The following is a 17,446-nucleotide window of genomic DNA, read 5'->3' as shown; positions in this document are numbered from 1 at the left end:
GAGACAATACATATACTGTGAAGTGTATTATGTATCAAAACTACTTTGGACAAACTATTTCTTCTTTCCTCCTTACCTCCATCACTTAAACAGGATATTATATACTAAGGAACACTGAGTGACTTGCACAATAATTATTTTAATTTCACACCTAGGTAATTGTACGGCTTTATCTACACTAGAAGTGTTTTTACACATAAGAAGCACAAGACCATCTCAACAACAGCTGGGAAATTACCACCTCTTCTATTTTCACCCCATGCAGAGGTTAAAGCAACACAAGACTAATTAGGGACAAATTTTTCCAGAGTTTGTTTTTAAAGTCTTTGTCTATATACTCAAGAGCTAATAATGAACACATATGACCAAGGAGAAAAGCTTATAAAAAGACTCTTAGCTACAGAGTGATTTCCGCTCTATGTCATTAGCAGAAAGGAGAACCTCTGTCAAAATGCCAGACAGTCACTGTAGAGAGAGAGATATACGTATATATGTATGTGTGTATATATAACTCTGTTAGAATTATAGCTACCAGGGGTTTTTTATTTAATTGGAGATTAAAGGGAAAGCAACTTGTGCCAAGTCACAGTCCTGACCTGCTGTAAATCTTTAGCCCATCACAAGCCCAGACTCCCAAAGGGCTTCCGACACTCAGTCTGTTTGTTCGGCACGACACCTTGTACTACTCATATCACATGTGTAAATTAAGGGAGCTTAAGTTTCCACAATACTTTCTGACATCAAGATGATGTCAAAGATATTACAGAAATCATTCATAGGGGTTTATCTCCTCCAGAATCGATGGATAGTGGCCTTCATCCAGCTACAATTTTTCAGCGTGAATCTGTTGTCTCCGGCCACACCATTCACAAAACCTTTATGCTACCAGACACTACAGGAATCAGCAATTCCAGTTGTGTCTACAGCATCTTATAAGTCTTCCTGAACGGTAAGATTTCCTTCAGTGGATGACAGGAGATCACTTATTTACTGACCTTGCTACAGAAAAGGAAGACAGCCTTGATGCCCAAAGAAGACCTCGCAAAGCCTAGCCATGAAGTGCTCAGGCTTTTGCAAATCTGCTGATGTCCATGACTCCATCATAGCTTTAAATCAATAGGAAATTTATGAAGAAATAAAGTGCAAACAGAAATCAATGGATACATACACAGTTGTCTCCTACAGAATTTCTTCTTAAATCCACAGGTAAAAGCAAGGAATCCCTTTATAAGCACTGCCTTCTCCTGTTCTCCAGCCTTAACAGAGGAAAAAATACATGTCTTTTTCAGGTAATGCTACAGAATCAGGGTCTACAGAGGAGAGGATTTCTATGCAGGTTTGGTGTTTGAATGTGAAAGGATAGGGATTCAGATTTCTGGCTCACTGCATACACCCATTTCCAAACTGCAGCGGGTCTGCAAAGCAACAGGGCAGAATGTCTTTCCTTCCTCCTCACACATGGTGTAAAGAGAAGCTCTCAAATCCTTCTTCAAGAGATCACAGAAACACAGCTGCTTCCTAGAAGGCTGTATAAAGCCTACACAGAGAAGGATCTAGGGACTGAGGAAGAACACAAAGGTTAGAAGACGGGAATAGCAGAAGTATTTGGACCACAACAATTGTGCATGCTCTGAGTCCTGTGGCACAGCCTAGGTTTTCAGCCCAGTAGCTATTTTTTTAGCTCAGAACAAGATACATGAAGTTACAAAAAAAGGAAAAACTCCCCCCACCTTCCCTGAGAGAACCTCCAGCCCAGCCATAGTGACTTGCTCTGGAGGATGCTCCTCCTTCTCCACCATAGCAGGTGTGCCGGCCAGCATCACCAGCAGTCCACCTCCTGCAAGATCTCACCATCTTTGGTGAGCATCATGGTAAAATATGGCTCACTACAGTTCACTACTTGAGGATGCCCTGTATACAATTTTATAGGGCAAACCACCGTACTTTCATTTCGGCACTCACATTTCACCGTGTTTCTGTCCTAGCTGCCTTGAGATACTGAAAGATCAGTGGGTTTTAGGAGGCTGGGAGTACAGCAAAGGATGTCTTCTCCAGCACCGTGTTTCATCTCATACATACACATCTTGTACTGAAAACATGCAAACCTCAGGCACAAAAGATATTCTGATGCCTTGACCAGCTTTGATCAGATATAACAATTTTCACATAGTGATTTTTTTTCTTTTAATTCCACATGACAAATTCCTGTCAGCACTGAATAGAGAATTTAAGATCACATTTAAACTTCATCCCTTTTAACACACAATATCCTTTTTCATAAGCCTCAGTGAAGATGATTTAGGCATATTTATAGTAACATTAACCGCATTCCTTCTATAGGACAGTATTATTCTCAGAATAGACGAGTTGGATACCAGTTGCCATGCAAAACTGCCATTAAAGTATGGCTTCTAAACCCCCAAATTCCTATGTAAGCATCTTTGAAACATATAAATTACTTGTCCTTGTTTCATAGGTAGGGAAACCGAACCAAGATTAGATGACGAACTGTATTTCTGTTTGATTCCTGAAGTTACACGGTCATTTATTTTCAAGGGAATCGCACCCTACGAATGCTATGGCTACACCCCAAATTTTTTCAAAGTAAAACACAGATAAACTGACATGGAGTTTTAACAGAACTGAAGAGGGGGAAACAAAAAAAGTTAACACTGGCTGTGATACCATCCTTTCCTTTCAGGAGACACTCCCACAACTTATAGCAATATACAACCTGACTGTCTTTGCTTAAAAAGGCATTACCAGGCAATGCGGACAAAGGAGAAAAACTGCTCTCTACCTCCAAGCTACCAGAACACATCGCACCTCTTTTCCAACCTAGCATCAAGCAAGAGGAACCCACATGTTCTTATCCATAAGCCTTGTTACAGCTCACAGCAACCGAGGTCCTGCAGAGATTTCAATCTGTGCAGCCGTCCACCATCCCTCAGCCCCCAGGGCTGGCACAGGGACACCGTCACTGCTCTCCTCCTCCCATTGAGCTCTGGTTCAAACCCCAAGTGCCCATAGTGCCGTGCCTGCCAGCCAAGGGATGCTCACAGACACCCAGGATGGGGCCCAAAAGCAGAACTGCAGAACAGACACCAACTCGTTTCGGTCTCAACTTCAGACACGTTTCAGAAGTGACTTGCACATTTTATACAACCAACCAGCGTGCCAGCCTTGGCTAGTTCTTCACTTATTCGTTCCCTTCACCTTTTCAGGACTGAAGTCCCCTTGCACTCTTTTTATTCTTCCTTACGTGCTGTTAGAAAAGTTACAGGCTATAAAGTCACTACAGCTTTTGCAGCTGGATCACATGTTCCTGTTTTCCACCAGAAATCTGAATCCCGATCCTTTCACATTCAAACACCAAAACTGCATAGAAATTGTTATTATGCAATTCACATTTGGGAATTATGCACGTATTGAGACAACATTTGCTTGCTGTCCCAGATATCTCCAATAGTTCAGGTTACTAAGAATAGCTGCAAATGATCCAAGAACTCCTATTTTAACTTTATTATGTTTTACATAGCTCTGAGTTTTCTTTGGGCTCAGAATATAAATTCAAATAAAACTACTTCATAAAATATCAGTGATATCCATGAGGAGGAAAAAAAAAATAAATATTTCCAGCAACATTAGAATGGATGTTTTAGAAAAAATGTGCATAGGCGGGAAGTCAAGTTCTGTTTTTGACTTTGAACCACTTCAACACCTCCTCAAAATGATTCATACTCCAAAAGTTGAAAGAGGGCATATTTAAACACCCATTACCATCCCCAAAATGAAAAACACTGACTTTAAAGACTCACTGCAACCTGGGCTTGTGAGAAACAGACACTGACTGACCCAAATTTAAAGATCTGCCTGTGACATGTTTGAATGCAATAAATCAATCAGTTAACAAAAGTGCACTAACATGCTGTCAAGCAAGCAGGCAGCACCTATAAATAAATGCATCTGGAAACAGAGTCTACCTTGTACAACAATAAATTTAGTTCCAAATTTTTCAACAAAAATAAAAGCAACTGACCCCTGGAGATCATCTAGTCCAACCCCCCTGCCAGAGCAGGGTCATCTACAGCAGGTTGCACAGGAACGCGTCCAGGCAGGATTTGAATGTCTCCAGAGACGGAGACTCCACCACCTCTCTGGGCAGCCTGTTCCAGTGCTCTGCCACCCTCCAAGTAAAGAAGTTCCTCCTCATGTTCAGATGGAACTTCCTATGCTCAAGTTTGTGCCCATTACCTCTTGTCCTGTCACTGGGCACCACTGAAAAGAGCCTGGCCCCATCCTCCTGACAGCCATCCTTTAAGTATTTATAAGTGTTGATAAGATCCCCCCTCAGCCGTCTTTTTTCCAGACTGAAGAGACCCAAATCCCTCAGCCTTTTCTTCATAAGAGAGGTGTTCCAGTCCCCTAATCATCTTGGTAGCCCTTTGCTGCACCCTCTCCAGCAGTTCCCTGTCCCTCTTGAACCGGGGAGCCCAGAACTGGACACAGTACTCCAGGTGCGGCCTCACCAAGGCAGAGTAGAGGGGGAGGATGACCTCCCTCGACCTGCTGGCCACACTCTTCTCGATGCATCCCAGGATGCCACTGGCCTTCTTGGCCACAAGGGCACATTGCTGGCTCATGGTCATCCTGTTGTCCACCAGGACTCCCAGGTCTCTTTCCACAGAGCTGCTCTCCAGCAGGTCAGCCCCCAACCTGGACTGGTGCATGGGGTTATTCCTCCCCAGGTGCAGCACCCTACCTATGCCTGTTCCTAGTCTCCATTTGAAAAAAAATAAAAATCACAGAATCATCAGTGACCTCTAAAGTAATTATTTCCCAATATATTATTTGGAATTCAATACTTTTCTTCCAGCGGACCAACAACTTCAATGTATGCTCACAATTCAGATACAGTAGAATATTTTTTTTCTAGCAGCACAGAAGTCCTTGATGGGAAATAGTACAGGACTTCTGCCTGAATTTTTTCTTGTAACATTGACCTGCAGAGTCAGCATTTCAGCCCCAGAATACTTTGCGTCTCAGGTCTTGCAATGGCTAGAAATCTTTTTCTTGGCATCACCTTTGATGATTCCACCCAAGATCAAAGTATGTAACAAAGGCAGACACTGGAGATACTAAGCTCTGAAATCGCTATAAAATTCATGCGACGCTCTCCTCTCTTCATTAATAGGGTATCAGCCGTGTAAATTAATCATTAAACAGCAGGTGCAGAACTTTGGCAGGAAACATGCTGCACATTGCTACAAAACACCTTCACAAAGCCATCTTGAAAAGTTTATTTTAGAAGAACTCAAACACATTCTCGATCCTAACAAGCAATGAAATCCAAAAATTGTGCACAGGGTGAACCTCAATCATAGACTTTCTCCAGATACAGCAGTTACATTCAAAATATCTGGCAACAGTGCCACAATGCCAATACTTAGAGCATTACAAAAACTGAAAGGAAGGATATAATCACACAGGCACAAAGACATTGGGGAAAAAAAAACCCAACCAAACAACAACCAACCAAAACCCACTCAATACACAGCTATACATTATACCAGCAGCAACTCGCCAAAGCTAAATCCACTGGAGGTGTAATTTTTTTTTTCATAGCAATACTAATAACTGAAAAACAGCAGGGATGAAAACTACCACAGCTTTAAAAGCAGAGTAATTGAAGACACAGTTATTCTTTCACTTCACAATGAAATAATATCAAATCCAACCTAAATTTTCTGAATGGAAAAGTAGTTCTCACCTCTGTATTTCAGTTCATAAAAGGAGTTTACAAAAAATGCTAATTCACCTGTGCCAAGCTTCTTACACTTTGAGTAGACAAGCACCACCTTGGAGACGGATATTAAATTTTCATGCAATACAAACACTGACTAATAAGAGAGTCTTCAAAAGGGTGTTTTCCTAATGTAGCCTTCCTTATTTTGTGTCCTTTCAGATTACAGAAAGCAGCAAAGAAAAAAATGAGGTTTCTGAAAAACAGGAAAAAAAGAGAGAAGAAAAATCATAGAAAAACTGGGATTTTCCCAGCTGCGTTCGTACATCTTGCATTAGTCTCTACAGAAAGCCGAGTGGCACTGGCTACTAGTAAAAGACATTACAGATAATTTTCACCCGTAACAGGACATATAACACTCTGTACCTAGACAAAGCAACAACCCCTATTTTAATGTTTACAACATGCAAGAAGCGTGTCTGAGATGAGCATTGTGTACAGGAACACTATTTCTTCTGCAGCTCTGAGCTCAGCAGGCACGGCAGGGGAAGAAAAGGTAGTTTACGCATTGGAAAACCCTTGGACCACCTCCGCTACCATGATCTCCCTTAAACCAGCTCAGTTCCACTTCTGCATTTTCAGAGAACTGAAAATTCTGAATCTGACAATACTGCAGGAAACCTGTTTTACCAAATTATGCCACAACCAGTACCAGGAACATTAACTAGATCCTGGGGCATCCTAGAAGCAGCTCATACAAGCTGATTTAGAGATCAGCTGCCCCTCTTTAGCAGGGATATTGCTCAGCCAATCAGTAAAACATTTAAATTCTTCTTTGTCACACAAGATGCACTAAGCCTATTATCAGCCTTAAAAATACTGAGTCCATTTTCTTGAAAACATTATTCTAAAAATCACCCACTTTCCTGATGTACCAAATTTAGCTTATCAGATTTTTCACATGAAGACTGTTCGTGTGCAATTAAGGTCTCTTACCATCCCTAATGATTTCATGACTACACAATCAGGATGGAGCGAGAATCCCAAGGATTTCAGGTTCTACAAAGCAAAACTGTGCCCAGAATTGTACGTGTGCAGCACATCCATCAAAACCCTTGCAGCAACCTGCATCTCTATTAGATAAATATTTATTTTAAGCAATGGGAGGGAAGGGCATTAGTGACAATCTCAAGTAGACTCTAAAGGAACACCATGTGTATCAGCCACAAACAAAGCAAGGGAACAAAAGCAGGAAACAAAAAGCAAACATCATTACTGGTTCGGTATTTCAGTGACTAAATGAGTATTTGATTCAAAGCCATGCACAAAAGCAAATTATCATCTCTGTTCTGTGCTGTAAAATTGATTATCAAATTTTCCAGCCCTGCTTTCAAGACACTGCAGTGGCTACACGGGCAGATGTTACCACATGGCTATACAAGAACAAAGTACTGTAATAAAATTGTTGCAGTCCTCCTTACGGTGAATTCCAGTTTGCAGCGGCTCACTCCTCCACCAAAACCGCTTTACCTACAAAAATCACGTAATCCTTAATCCCATCTTCTGCATTTTTTACAATAACTTTTCACTATGCTTTAGCAGATGCGATTTAAGAGCTCCTAAAGAACTACTTGCTGAGAACATTCTAAGTGCAGGAAAATAAAGCAAAGCTCTACCAGATCAAGAAGCTAATTCCAAGCACTGTGCTTGGAACTTCAAACTAGAAGAAATTCTTCAAGGAAACCGGCTGTTTGAGAAAAGAGCACCCAAGGGTATCACAAATTAATGCAATAATACAATAGTTTGGTCAGCAGCAGCATTATCTCAATATATAGAGGATTTTCAGCACAAATCTTCATAGACACTTATGTTAGGCACAGTAAGCTCATGGTTTTAGATTTGATTGCTCACAAAGGTTTCAGAGGAACACGCCAGGAAAGTGAAATCCATCATATGCATTCCAAATGTTATTTAACTTTATCAGGATGCACAACAAAAGCATTGCTGGTCCTCGTTCTTTTGAAAGCTTAAAAAAAAACCCCACCGTTTCTGTGAAAACAGTGCTAACCTCAGTCATTTGTTGATAATTCAATAGTACATTTATGTTAAATGTAAATTGACTAAGATGGTAACAAACACCCGGTTGGACATGAGCTTATTTTGGATCCATAATGAAAGAAGCAACCGAGACTCTGAAATAATGGAAAAATCCAGTGCCATGTCAGACAACTTCAGCCAAAGTGACTCAGGCAGCTATTCTCTGATATTCAAACAGACAGAGAGAAATGAGACAGAAATGTCTTTCCTGTTGACCACTGCAGAAAAGGAGGCATTTGCAATCAAGTCTGAGGCAGTGATATGTTCCTGGAACTGACAGGCAGAGGAACGTTACCCTCTACCTGCACCATTCCCAGAGGTCTCAACGCTCAGACGTGCTTAGCAGGACGACAGCAGCTGGACGCTACTTACTCCTTTCTCTCACGGGTTGAAACCATGAGCTGTTCGATAATTCTAATAACCAATGCTCCGGCAGTGAAGACGTTTGATGTGCATGAGGCAGAGATGACAGGGAGGCTCTAGCGTGCACTGCATTGTCTTACTGTTCTGAATTTTCCGCTATCAACTCCTTGCTATAAAGCAGACTGAAAAGTAACGATAAGAAATGAGCTTATTGCAACATTAACAAAACTTCACACAAGTCAAACATTTACGCTGGCTGTTCAGTGCAAGGCAAAAAGTGTAGAACATCTCAGATATTTCAAAAACACTGAATTATTTCATGGATGAATTTTTGTTCTTAAAACAGCCCTATTAAAACATCAGACTGGCCAATAAAACAGTGAGAGTAACAACAGAGTGAGAATTCAGATGAAATATTAGCCATGAGTTTTTCTCTCAATGAACAGACTATTTAAAAACATGCATAGATAGATAGAAATATAGATATGCATACGTGGACAGATACACACACGCACCTCCTAGCAAAATTATAAATCCAGAGTTGGAAATAATGCCTCCAAGAACTAAATAAAAGTGTATAAAGGTTCTTTTTTCCTCCAGTGTATTCTTTAAAATTGATAATGCTTAAAGATTTCCTACTTGAATAGCTTATTATTTTATCACCCGTGCACAACATTTGAGCAAGCCTTTCACACAGCAACATGGAAGAGAAAATCATTTTAAAGCACGATAATGTAGTAATGAAAAGAGAGAAACAGAATGGGGATCAGGCACAAATGCAGCACCCAAATCTAATTTAAGCACTTAAACTGATTTGATTCAAATTACCAATGTCCTTAGATATATTGAGTAGTTTCCTGACTTTCCTAAAGCTTTAAACTGTATCAGGTAGTTTTTTAAGACAATGGTTTTGTATACTAGCTTTTGACTAAAAGTTCCCATTTATTCAAGAAAGGAAACTATGATAGTTCTTTGCCAGTTCGCAGCTCTCTCAGGTTATGATTTACCCAAATCTCCTAGAGATAAAATTCCTCTTCACTGTAATATTCTTTGGCCAAGGACACTGTATTACCACCAACTCCTTAATAATGTTCAATCAGCAGCCCATTAACTGTCTCCATTAAATTAATAAAAAGGTAGTTTAAAAGATACACTTTAATTTTTTTTTTTTTCCTCCAACTGTCACGTTGCATTGCTAAGCACTGCTTAGCATTTTCAATCTCCCACCTCAAAAAAGCATTACCATGAAAGGGGAACCAGTGCCTTTACACACAAAAAACAGTTTTCTGGAATCATTTGGTATTTCTGTTCATATTTTCAGCTACAATCATACATCAAATCACCCATCAGTGTGCCTATGTATACAATTTGCCTACAATTACTGTTTCAGAAGCCAAGCACTATCTTGAATTTGTTAATCCAATCCTCTACAATCTCTGACCAATAAATCCATGCAAAATCATGGTCACTTCTTCAACTGTGCTCTACTTCCCTCCGGAGTCCTTGTCTGCCTGCTCATCAGACAGACGGCTGAAACAATTCAATTCAAGCAGGACAAGAGGTTGTGGCACTGAGCTAGAGAAAGCGCTTTGAAGAGACTGTGGTCTCAAAGCTTGCCGCATCCTTTCGACTGTACAACATGGAATGCTGACAAGTTCACTCGCGAGTTTGGTGCTCCTGAGCTCCCACTGCTCAAGAACGTTATCTCCAGCGCGCTGCTGCAGCTCTGTGACTAGGAGATTTCTCATCCCTCCCAGCAGACAGCCTCACAGCAGCAGCCCTCTCCTGCCCGGACTACAGCAGCTTAAAGCCACCGGCCTACAGCAGACTCCAGCCAGCACAGAAGCCCACTGGAGGTTTGTACAGAAATAGAAAACACAAGCACATCAGGCACGTCCTGTATTTTCTATTTCAGCTTCCCATAAAACCAAGATCTTAGCCTTTACCTTTAAAGAACTCAAGTGGCTGGTTCCATAACTTAAAAAAAATTAATAAAAAAAAAAATAACTCAATCTTCTGCACCCCCCCAAAGAGCACCCCTGATCTGTGCAGAGGTCAGGATTTCCTTAGAAGCCAGTCCTACAACCCAGAACAATGACTTACAAAACCAAATGCAGGTAACACTTCTGCTATTCCTCTTTCTTTTTAAGAAGTCACAGCACACCACACATCCTTAAAAAAACCCCACACATCAGCATTAGAACAGTAACACACTGCATATCATCCCCCGCCTTCGTGTTTTGGGTGAAACAAGAGAGAAAATGGTCCACCCCAGGTTTGTTACCTGTATTTCTTAGCTCAGTCTAAATAAACAGACTTTCCCCATGAAGGCGGCGGGTAGAATACTAGCAGACTGCAAGACGAAGCTACAACATTCCGTCTTTGCTGCTAACGCAGGAAAATGTGAGGCATTAGTAGGTCAGCAAAGCACAAGTTATATCATGACAACCCCAGTGTTCAACATGAACAAAAAAAAGTCAAAGCCACAAATATAGTCATCATATACATCTAGATAAGGACAGGAAGATTAACATGCCAAATTTAATTACATCTCTCAGTCAAGCATATAAGCATGTGGAATATAGCACACAAAAAATAATTTTCACCTGCCCTTCTACTTGCCATTTGTACCTACAGCGCCTACTAACACACATCAAGCCTTTTAAAACAAAGCTCTTGACAAGCATGCAACAAAAAAAAAAAAAAACAAAAAAACCACCAAAACACCTTGCAATGCCATTTCTGACAGGAGACAGAGTAAACTCAAGGCATGTGAAAGTTGTGACTGCAAAGCTCTAAACAATGCTAAAAACACTTGTTTGCACTTTTCTCAGAGCTCAAAGTTTAAAAACATTCCTAGAAACTTCAACTCACTCATAAATAAACAACTAAATAGAACACCTCTAGAGAAAAACATGCATGATATTTTTAGTCAAAATTTTAGACAAAAAAGAAACAAGATTTATCAAAACAGACAAGAGGCAAAAAAAGCCATTAGTAGCGGATCTTAAAATGACCAACATCCTTAACCACCCAAGGAAAGTTACAGGTAAATGGCTATTCCACAACACTTTCTCTCAAGTAGAAGAAAATTCTTATCATGACAGTGGCAAAAAAACAATAAAAAGGAAGTTTTCAACTTCCAGGGCTTGCCTAGCCTGGCATCGTTTCCACACAAATCCCCTTTCAAATTAGCTGCATCACACACCCGTCTATAGACTGTCAAAAAATACAAATAAAAAAATAGAAACCTCAATTCCTAAAGCACACAAAGTGTTTTTCCTCCTCGGCTTATACAGACAGCGCCCCTTCCCCCAAATCTACAGCAAGCATCATCAAAGGGTGGTTGGTACTCTCCATAAGAAGCTCCCTGAGAAACCAATCGCTGCCTAGAATAATCATCCGTTTTTCATTTCCTTCTTTTCCAGGAACAGCTCTGCCCAGGGAATTCACCTAACACACGCAGACACACATGCTGGCGTTCTCGCTGCCACAGCTGCCAAAACCAAAGCAGGTAATCATCTTACAGGAAAACCTTCTGCTGAAAATGTAAGTTTATATAGAGAAGCCAAGGTGCATTTCCAGCCTATTCCCATGAAGATTTCCAATTTCTCATCCTGTGGGATAGTCTTCAGACACACAACCCGTCTGAGAACCCATCACCACCAGAACTGGTCTCGGCACAGCAGGCAATGTGCTTTCCAGTATGGCACAGCCCAAAGATCACCTTCCTCCTGCACAGACACCCCTTGCTCCTGCACACACACATACATATGCAAACGGCCTGGACAAGCGTAGGGCTGGGAGGTCGCCATCCCCCTGCCCAGAACCACCTTTTAATCTTTATTCTCAAAAAAAAAAAAAAAGACCTGGCCCAGAGGCAGGACCCTCACACCACCCCCTGCCCTGTTCGGTCCCCTCCAGCCACTCAACTCTGGAGCTTGAGGAGCAAACCATGGAGCTTCCTTCCACCAGGCTGCTATTCCCACTTGTCCGTCCCCAAGATCTAGCACAGCGCCTGCACACACTCCTCTGCTCCAAGAGCTGAGCTTCCCCAGGTGCCAGCTACCCCCTTTAAGATGCCACTTCTGTCCCCAACACACACCCCTCCCAAATTCACCCTTAACCAAACCCAACAACTGCTTACACTGTGTGCCAAGATGAGCTTGCTTAAACACCCCCCCCAAACACCTCTATTGCCTCCACCCAGCCCTAACACCCACTTGCACGCCCTTCCTCTCCCACTCCAACCTGCTCCCAGCCAGGTCCAGTCAGTGTTTCTCCTCTACCTGCCCCCACCCAGGAACTGGCCCCACACCCACGCTGTCCTCCAGCCGCTGCTCACAGCTCTCATCTGTCTCTGACACCAGCCACCTCCACGCACATCCAAAACCAGTCTTAATTTAGGTTCATTCATCCATCAGACTTACACAGCCCCCAATTCCACCCCTGCTGCCCCTAATACGTCCCCCATCCAATCCCCCCCAGCTTGATTTTCCCTCCAGACCTACCACAACGTAAGCCCAGTCCCTCGCATTCACCCCCCATCACCTCCAAGGCTCAGCCCTACTCAGTCAATTGCGCCCAGACCCACACCTACCTGTCCTACACCCACGTCCCAGCTCCTACACCGCCACAGCCCCCCAAGACTCACAGCTGACCCCCAGTCACCCCGTGCGACCCCAGCAGCCAACACCCAAAATAACATCCCCTCAAACGCACCTCTTTAGGGTACAAACACCCTGCACTCACCCACCACCGCTCGGTGGGGCACCCGGAACCCACATCCCGTCACTCCCAGGCTTCCCATAACCACTGACACCCCCAGACCTGGCCTTGTGCATTGCCAACCCGTCACACCCTGTCACCCTCCGTCACCCTCCCTCACAGCCACATGCCCCCAGACCTCCCCGACTGCACCAAAATCCCTCTTGTCCCCCTCACCCGGCTCCCACCCAGCCCTCCACAGCCTCACCCCCCTGCATCAGCCCCTCACACCCACATCCCTGCTGTCCCCAGGCTTGCCCCTGAGCAGACCCAACCGGGGACACCCAAGCCCCTTGTTGTCCCCTCAACAAACCCCTGACCCTCACCTGGATCTGCCCCTCGCACCCAGGGCCCCTGGGCTGCCTCAGCCCCGAAGCTTCCCACCCCTTTTGCCGCCCCGAACCTCACACCTTCTCACACCCCGAGCGTCCCCTAGGGCAACCTAAACCGGCCATACCAAGCCCCCCGCCCCCCGCTGCCCCCAGACCTGCTCCCCCCCGGCTCCCAGCGCCTCATCTCCGCACCCACGACCATGTTGTCCCGAAACGTCCCCGACCGGCGATACCCCCGCCCTCAGGGGACTCACCTGAAGCGCCCCCCGCAGTGCTGGCACTGGTCACCCACCCAGCCGGGCTGGCACTCGCACTGCCCGCTGGCCGGCTGGCACCGCCCGCCGTTGGCGCACGGCTTGTCGCATTCCTTCGCCGTCGCCTCCTCGGCAGCAGCAGCGGCGGGCCCCAACCCCGGCAGCGCCGGCATCAACAACAGCAGCAGCGCCAGCAGCAGCCGCCGCGGTGGCGGCCTCCCGCCCCTCCAGCCCGGGCCCCGCCGCACCGCGCGCTCCCGCGCCATCTGCTGCTCCCGCCGACGACGACGACGCCGACTCCGGCAGGGGCGGGCGGGGGGCGGCGGCGGGACAACGCGGACCATCCGCCGCGGCGCCTCCCGGGACGGTGGCCGGCGAGGGGGCTTCCGCCGCTCCCGCTACGGTGGCCGGGAGGTGGGGAAAGGGAGGGGGGGGGGAGGCGGAGGGAGAAGGCGGCGAGCCGAGCGCGCAGCAGCCAGGCGGCGCCGCCGGGCCGCCGTCGATGACGCCACCCGCAGGTCGGCCAATGGCAGCGGGGTTCTGCCTTCCCTGGCCCCGCCCCCTCCTGCCAGCGAGTCGGGCGGCGGGGGACGGGCAGAGCGGCCCCGCGGCGGGCACCTCTGCCGCCCGCGAGGCATAGAGCGGGGGGGGGGGTGTCCCCCACCCCGCCCGGGGGTGTCCCCGCAGCCACCTCCCCGGCCGCCTCCGGGAAAAGGACCCTCCGAGGCGGGGCAGACACCCCTCGTCCCGCCACGGGCCTGCTTCCCCGGCCAGCCCCCCCAAACTGACCCTAAAGCGGGAGTGGGGAGGCGCTGAGGCGTGTGGGAGGCCTCGAGGCTGAAGGGGAGGGAGAAAGAAGGAAAAAAGGCCGAGATTTTCGGGGTGGTTTTTTTGTTTTGTTTGTTTGTTTGTTTTTTAATTTCGCTTTTGCTTCATTTGCTGCAATGGTTTTTAGCTACAGCAGGGTAGCTTTAGGTGAGACATTAGGAGGAAGTTCTTTACACTGAGGGTGGTGAGGCACTGGAACAGGTTGCCCGGAGAGGTGGTGGAGGCCCCATCCCTGGAGACATTCAGGGTGAGGCTCTGAGCAACCTGATCTGGTTAAAGATGTCCCTGCTTACTGCAGGGGGGTTGGACTAGGTGACCTTTAGAGGTCCCTAACAACCCAGCACATTCTTTGATTCTATGATTGTAGGATCTTCCACCCGTGGCCATGTGACTGCAGACACCAGCTCCTGAGTGAGGAGAGGTGTGTGCCACCCCTGTGCCATGGCCCTGCGGAGAGGGGGCTGCCAGTTGTACAGGATGGCGAGCCTTGGTTTGCCACAGAGGTCCAGGCAATGGGAAGGGATGCTGCATTCCACAGCTGGAAGTGGAAGCAGTTAAAGCCGCAGTTGTTCGTGCTCAGGTTGTGCATTGGGGTTTTCCAAGGGTCAGCTTGCTTAGTGCTGAGATCCGCCGTCATCGGGTCTGGCTTAAGCAAAATAAGCAGCCTGCTGTTCCCGCAAGAATTACAGTGGCACAAACAAACCAAGCTCACCAGCGTGGGATGTTTGTCATGACTTGGTAGTAAAGGTTTCCTGTTTAAAATGGGGGAGATGCATCTGTCTCACTATTTAATTGTGGAAGCAAGAAAACAGGGATCTGCAAAAAGGGATACCTTCCTACCCTGGAAAACCAGTTAAGCTGATGCTCTCCAAGGATTTCTAGGCCTTAATTTGTAACAGCGAAGAACAGAGGGAGAAGAAGTAAAGCAGTCTCTTGTCCTCTCCTGAGTTCATGGGCAAAGCAGCCAACTCTTGTAAACACACTAGCAGGGATGCCATTTGCAGCAGGAAGGCTGGAACAGAAACACAGATGCTATTCGAAATTATCAGACCTTTCATTTTCAGTGGGATGAAGGAGTGAGAAAGCTGACAGTGTTCTTGGGTAAATGTTGCCTTTGGTCTGTCTCCATTAATCTCTTTGATTGTATCTAGAGTTACTCAATAGTTAATGTAACACCTTGTTTCAAATATAGACAGATGTCAACAGCTGAGAAATAAATATTTTTTTAAATGAAAGGCGAAAAAAGATATTATTCACATTTTCCCTGTAAAAAAGGGTGATAGGGTTTAGGTACAGGAATGCAAAGGCAGACAACAGACTAGATGGAAGTAGCCAACTGACTATATTCGTTTAGTTTATTTGTATTTAGAAATCAAAATATTAGTTACCTATCTGAGCTGAAGGAGGTTCTTCAGTGGGAGCCTCAGTGATTTCTAAGTGAATTGCCAGGGATAATGAAGGGTGGTGAGCAGATAGGAAACTGGTCTAAAGACCAGTTTGTGTCGTCTTGTGAGTCAAGCATCTGTCTAACAGAACCATTGTGTTGCATTTTTTTTGCCTTTTCTGCTTGAGGCCCCAAGAAGGAGAATGAAATCTTGGGTTCAGTTTAAAAATGCTGTGCTGGGCTGACTGCTATCCAAAGGGCTCCCACCAGTGGAAACTTCTCTGGCACAGCTTCCGTACCACATGGCTTAGTTAGATATTACCAGCTCAGGCCTGGGGTTGGCATCTGCTGTCAGATACCGCCTCCATCCTCTACGTTGTCTCTACCCACATCTGTTTGTATTCACTTGCAGTTATCAGAGATAACAATACTCATATTTTCACAACATCTGCTCCCCCCTTTCTTGCCAAATACTGCTAGTTGTTGCACAAGAGATTGAAAGCAAAAACATGGGTTAACATGGTAAGAATAAATTTGGAGAAATTGTTCCCATCCTGGACTTCGGTTGAACTTCTCTGCATCAGTGTCAGACTTGAGGAACTGCTTCTGTGCTCAACAATTTGTGTGGGTTTTTTTTCCAGTTAGATGGACAAACACGAGATGCTATCTCTCCTTAGATCTCTCCCCACCCTTATTCTGATTGTTTTTCCTTAAAATCGGCAAATCAAAAGATTTTCTACCGAATAACTAAAATGATCAGATCTGTGCAGTGATTGTTTTGTTGGTTTTTATCAAGCAAACTTTAACTCTCTTAAATGAAGAGTTAAGATTAAGATCATCCAGCAAATGAGAGTAGGGAGAGAGAGTTCTCCCATCATGACAAGCCAATAGTCCAGCTAATAGAGCGTTTGCCAGCTCCCAGCGGCCAATCTCGAATACTTAAGAGAAGACTAACATCCGTGAATGTTGCACAATAGAAGAAATCCTTTCGTGACCTTGTTAGTGATCACACTGTGCCCTGTTGCTGTCTGCATGAAACATTAACTGTGGGAGATCATTATTGTTAAATTAAGTTTAGTCTGTTCAGTTTTAACATGCGAAGAATGTACAAAAATGCTTCATTTTGTGGTTTTTTGGTTATTTTTTTTTTATTAGCAGGCAGCTTTCTGACATGAAAATACGGTTTGGAAGGGGAGGAGTTAGGTTAGCCCAGAGTGCAGGCTAAGCTATTTTTATTTTGGAAAACAGAAATATTTCATAATAGATGTACTAGGATGATTAAAACACCCTTTCCTGGCAACAGGCACAACAGGACAATGGTGTTTTTGCAAACCACACACAGTAAGGGTATTGCACTGAGGGATGGAATAATCCCGGGTATCACAGCTAAAAAAATTATAGTCATCAGAACAGCACTTAAGTGACTCTCGCACGACTTCATGCAGCACGGGAAATCAACAACTAATTATTAAGCAAGCATTTCCTTGGACATTGATTTCAGATAAGACTCTACCATGAGCAGGAACCACCAGCACTGAATTGCATTTGGGGTGAGGAGCTACACTCGTCTCTTTTCAGTCTCGCTGCCAAACTTTTATGACCCTGTATGTTGTCGTTACACATGCAATTCAGTGCATATTTACTCAGCACATATTTGCTCAGTATATAAGTCAAGCTA

General features: G+C 44.8%; 1 protein-coding gene across 3 annotated transcripts in view; it reads right to left on the bottom strand.

Moving 5' to 3' along the window:
* ATRN (attractin) overlaps positions 1–13,958 on the bottom strand; it is a 162,824-nt gene extending 148,866 nt beyond the window's left edge. For all 3 annotated transcript variants that reach the window (XR_008466845.1, XM_054204306.1, XM_054204307.1), the window contains exon 1: positions 13,557–13,958. Coding sequence is in view for 2 of the 3 variants with exons in the window: in XM_054204306.1 (XP_054060281.1) it covers positions 13,557–13,900 (344 nt within the window). In the remaining variant the exon portion in view is untranslated. The remainder of the gene's footprint in view (positions 1–13,556) is intronic.
* Between the last annotated feature and the right edge of the window lie 3,488 nt (positions 13,959–17,446).

The sequence above is a fragment of the Rissa tridactyla genome, chromosome 5 (genome assembly GCF_028500815.1).
Source record: "Rissa tridactyla isolate bRisTri1 chromosome 5, bRisTri1.patW.cur.20221130, whole genome shotgun sequence".
Classification (NCBI taxonomy): domain Eukaryota; kingdom Metazoa; phylum Chordata; class Aves; order Charadriiformes; family Laridae; genus Rissa; species Rissa tridactyla.
Note: the sequence above shows the minus strand (reverse complement) of the source record. Positions and strands in the feature narration are given on the sequence as shown.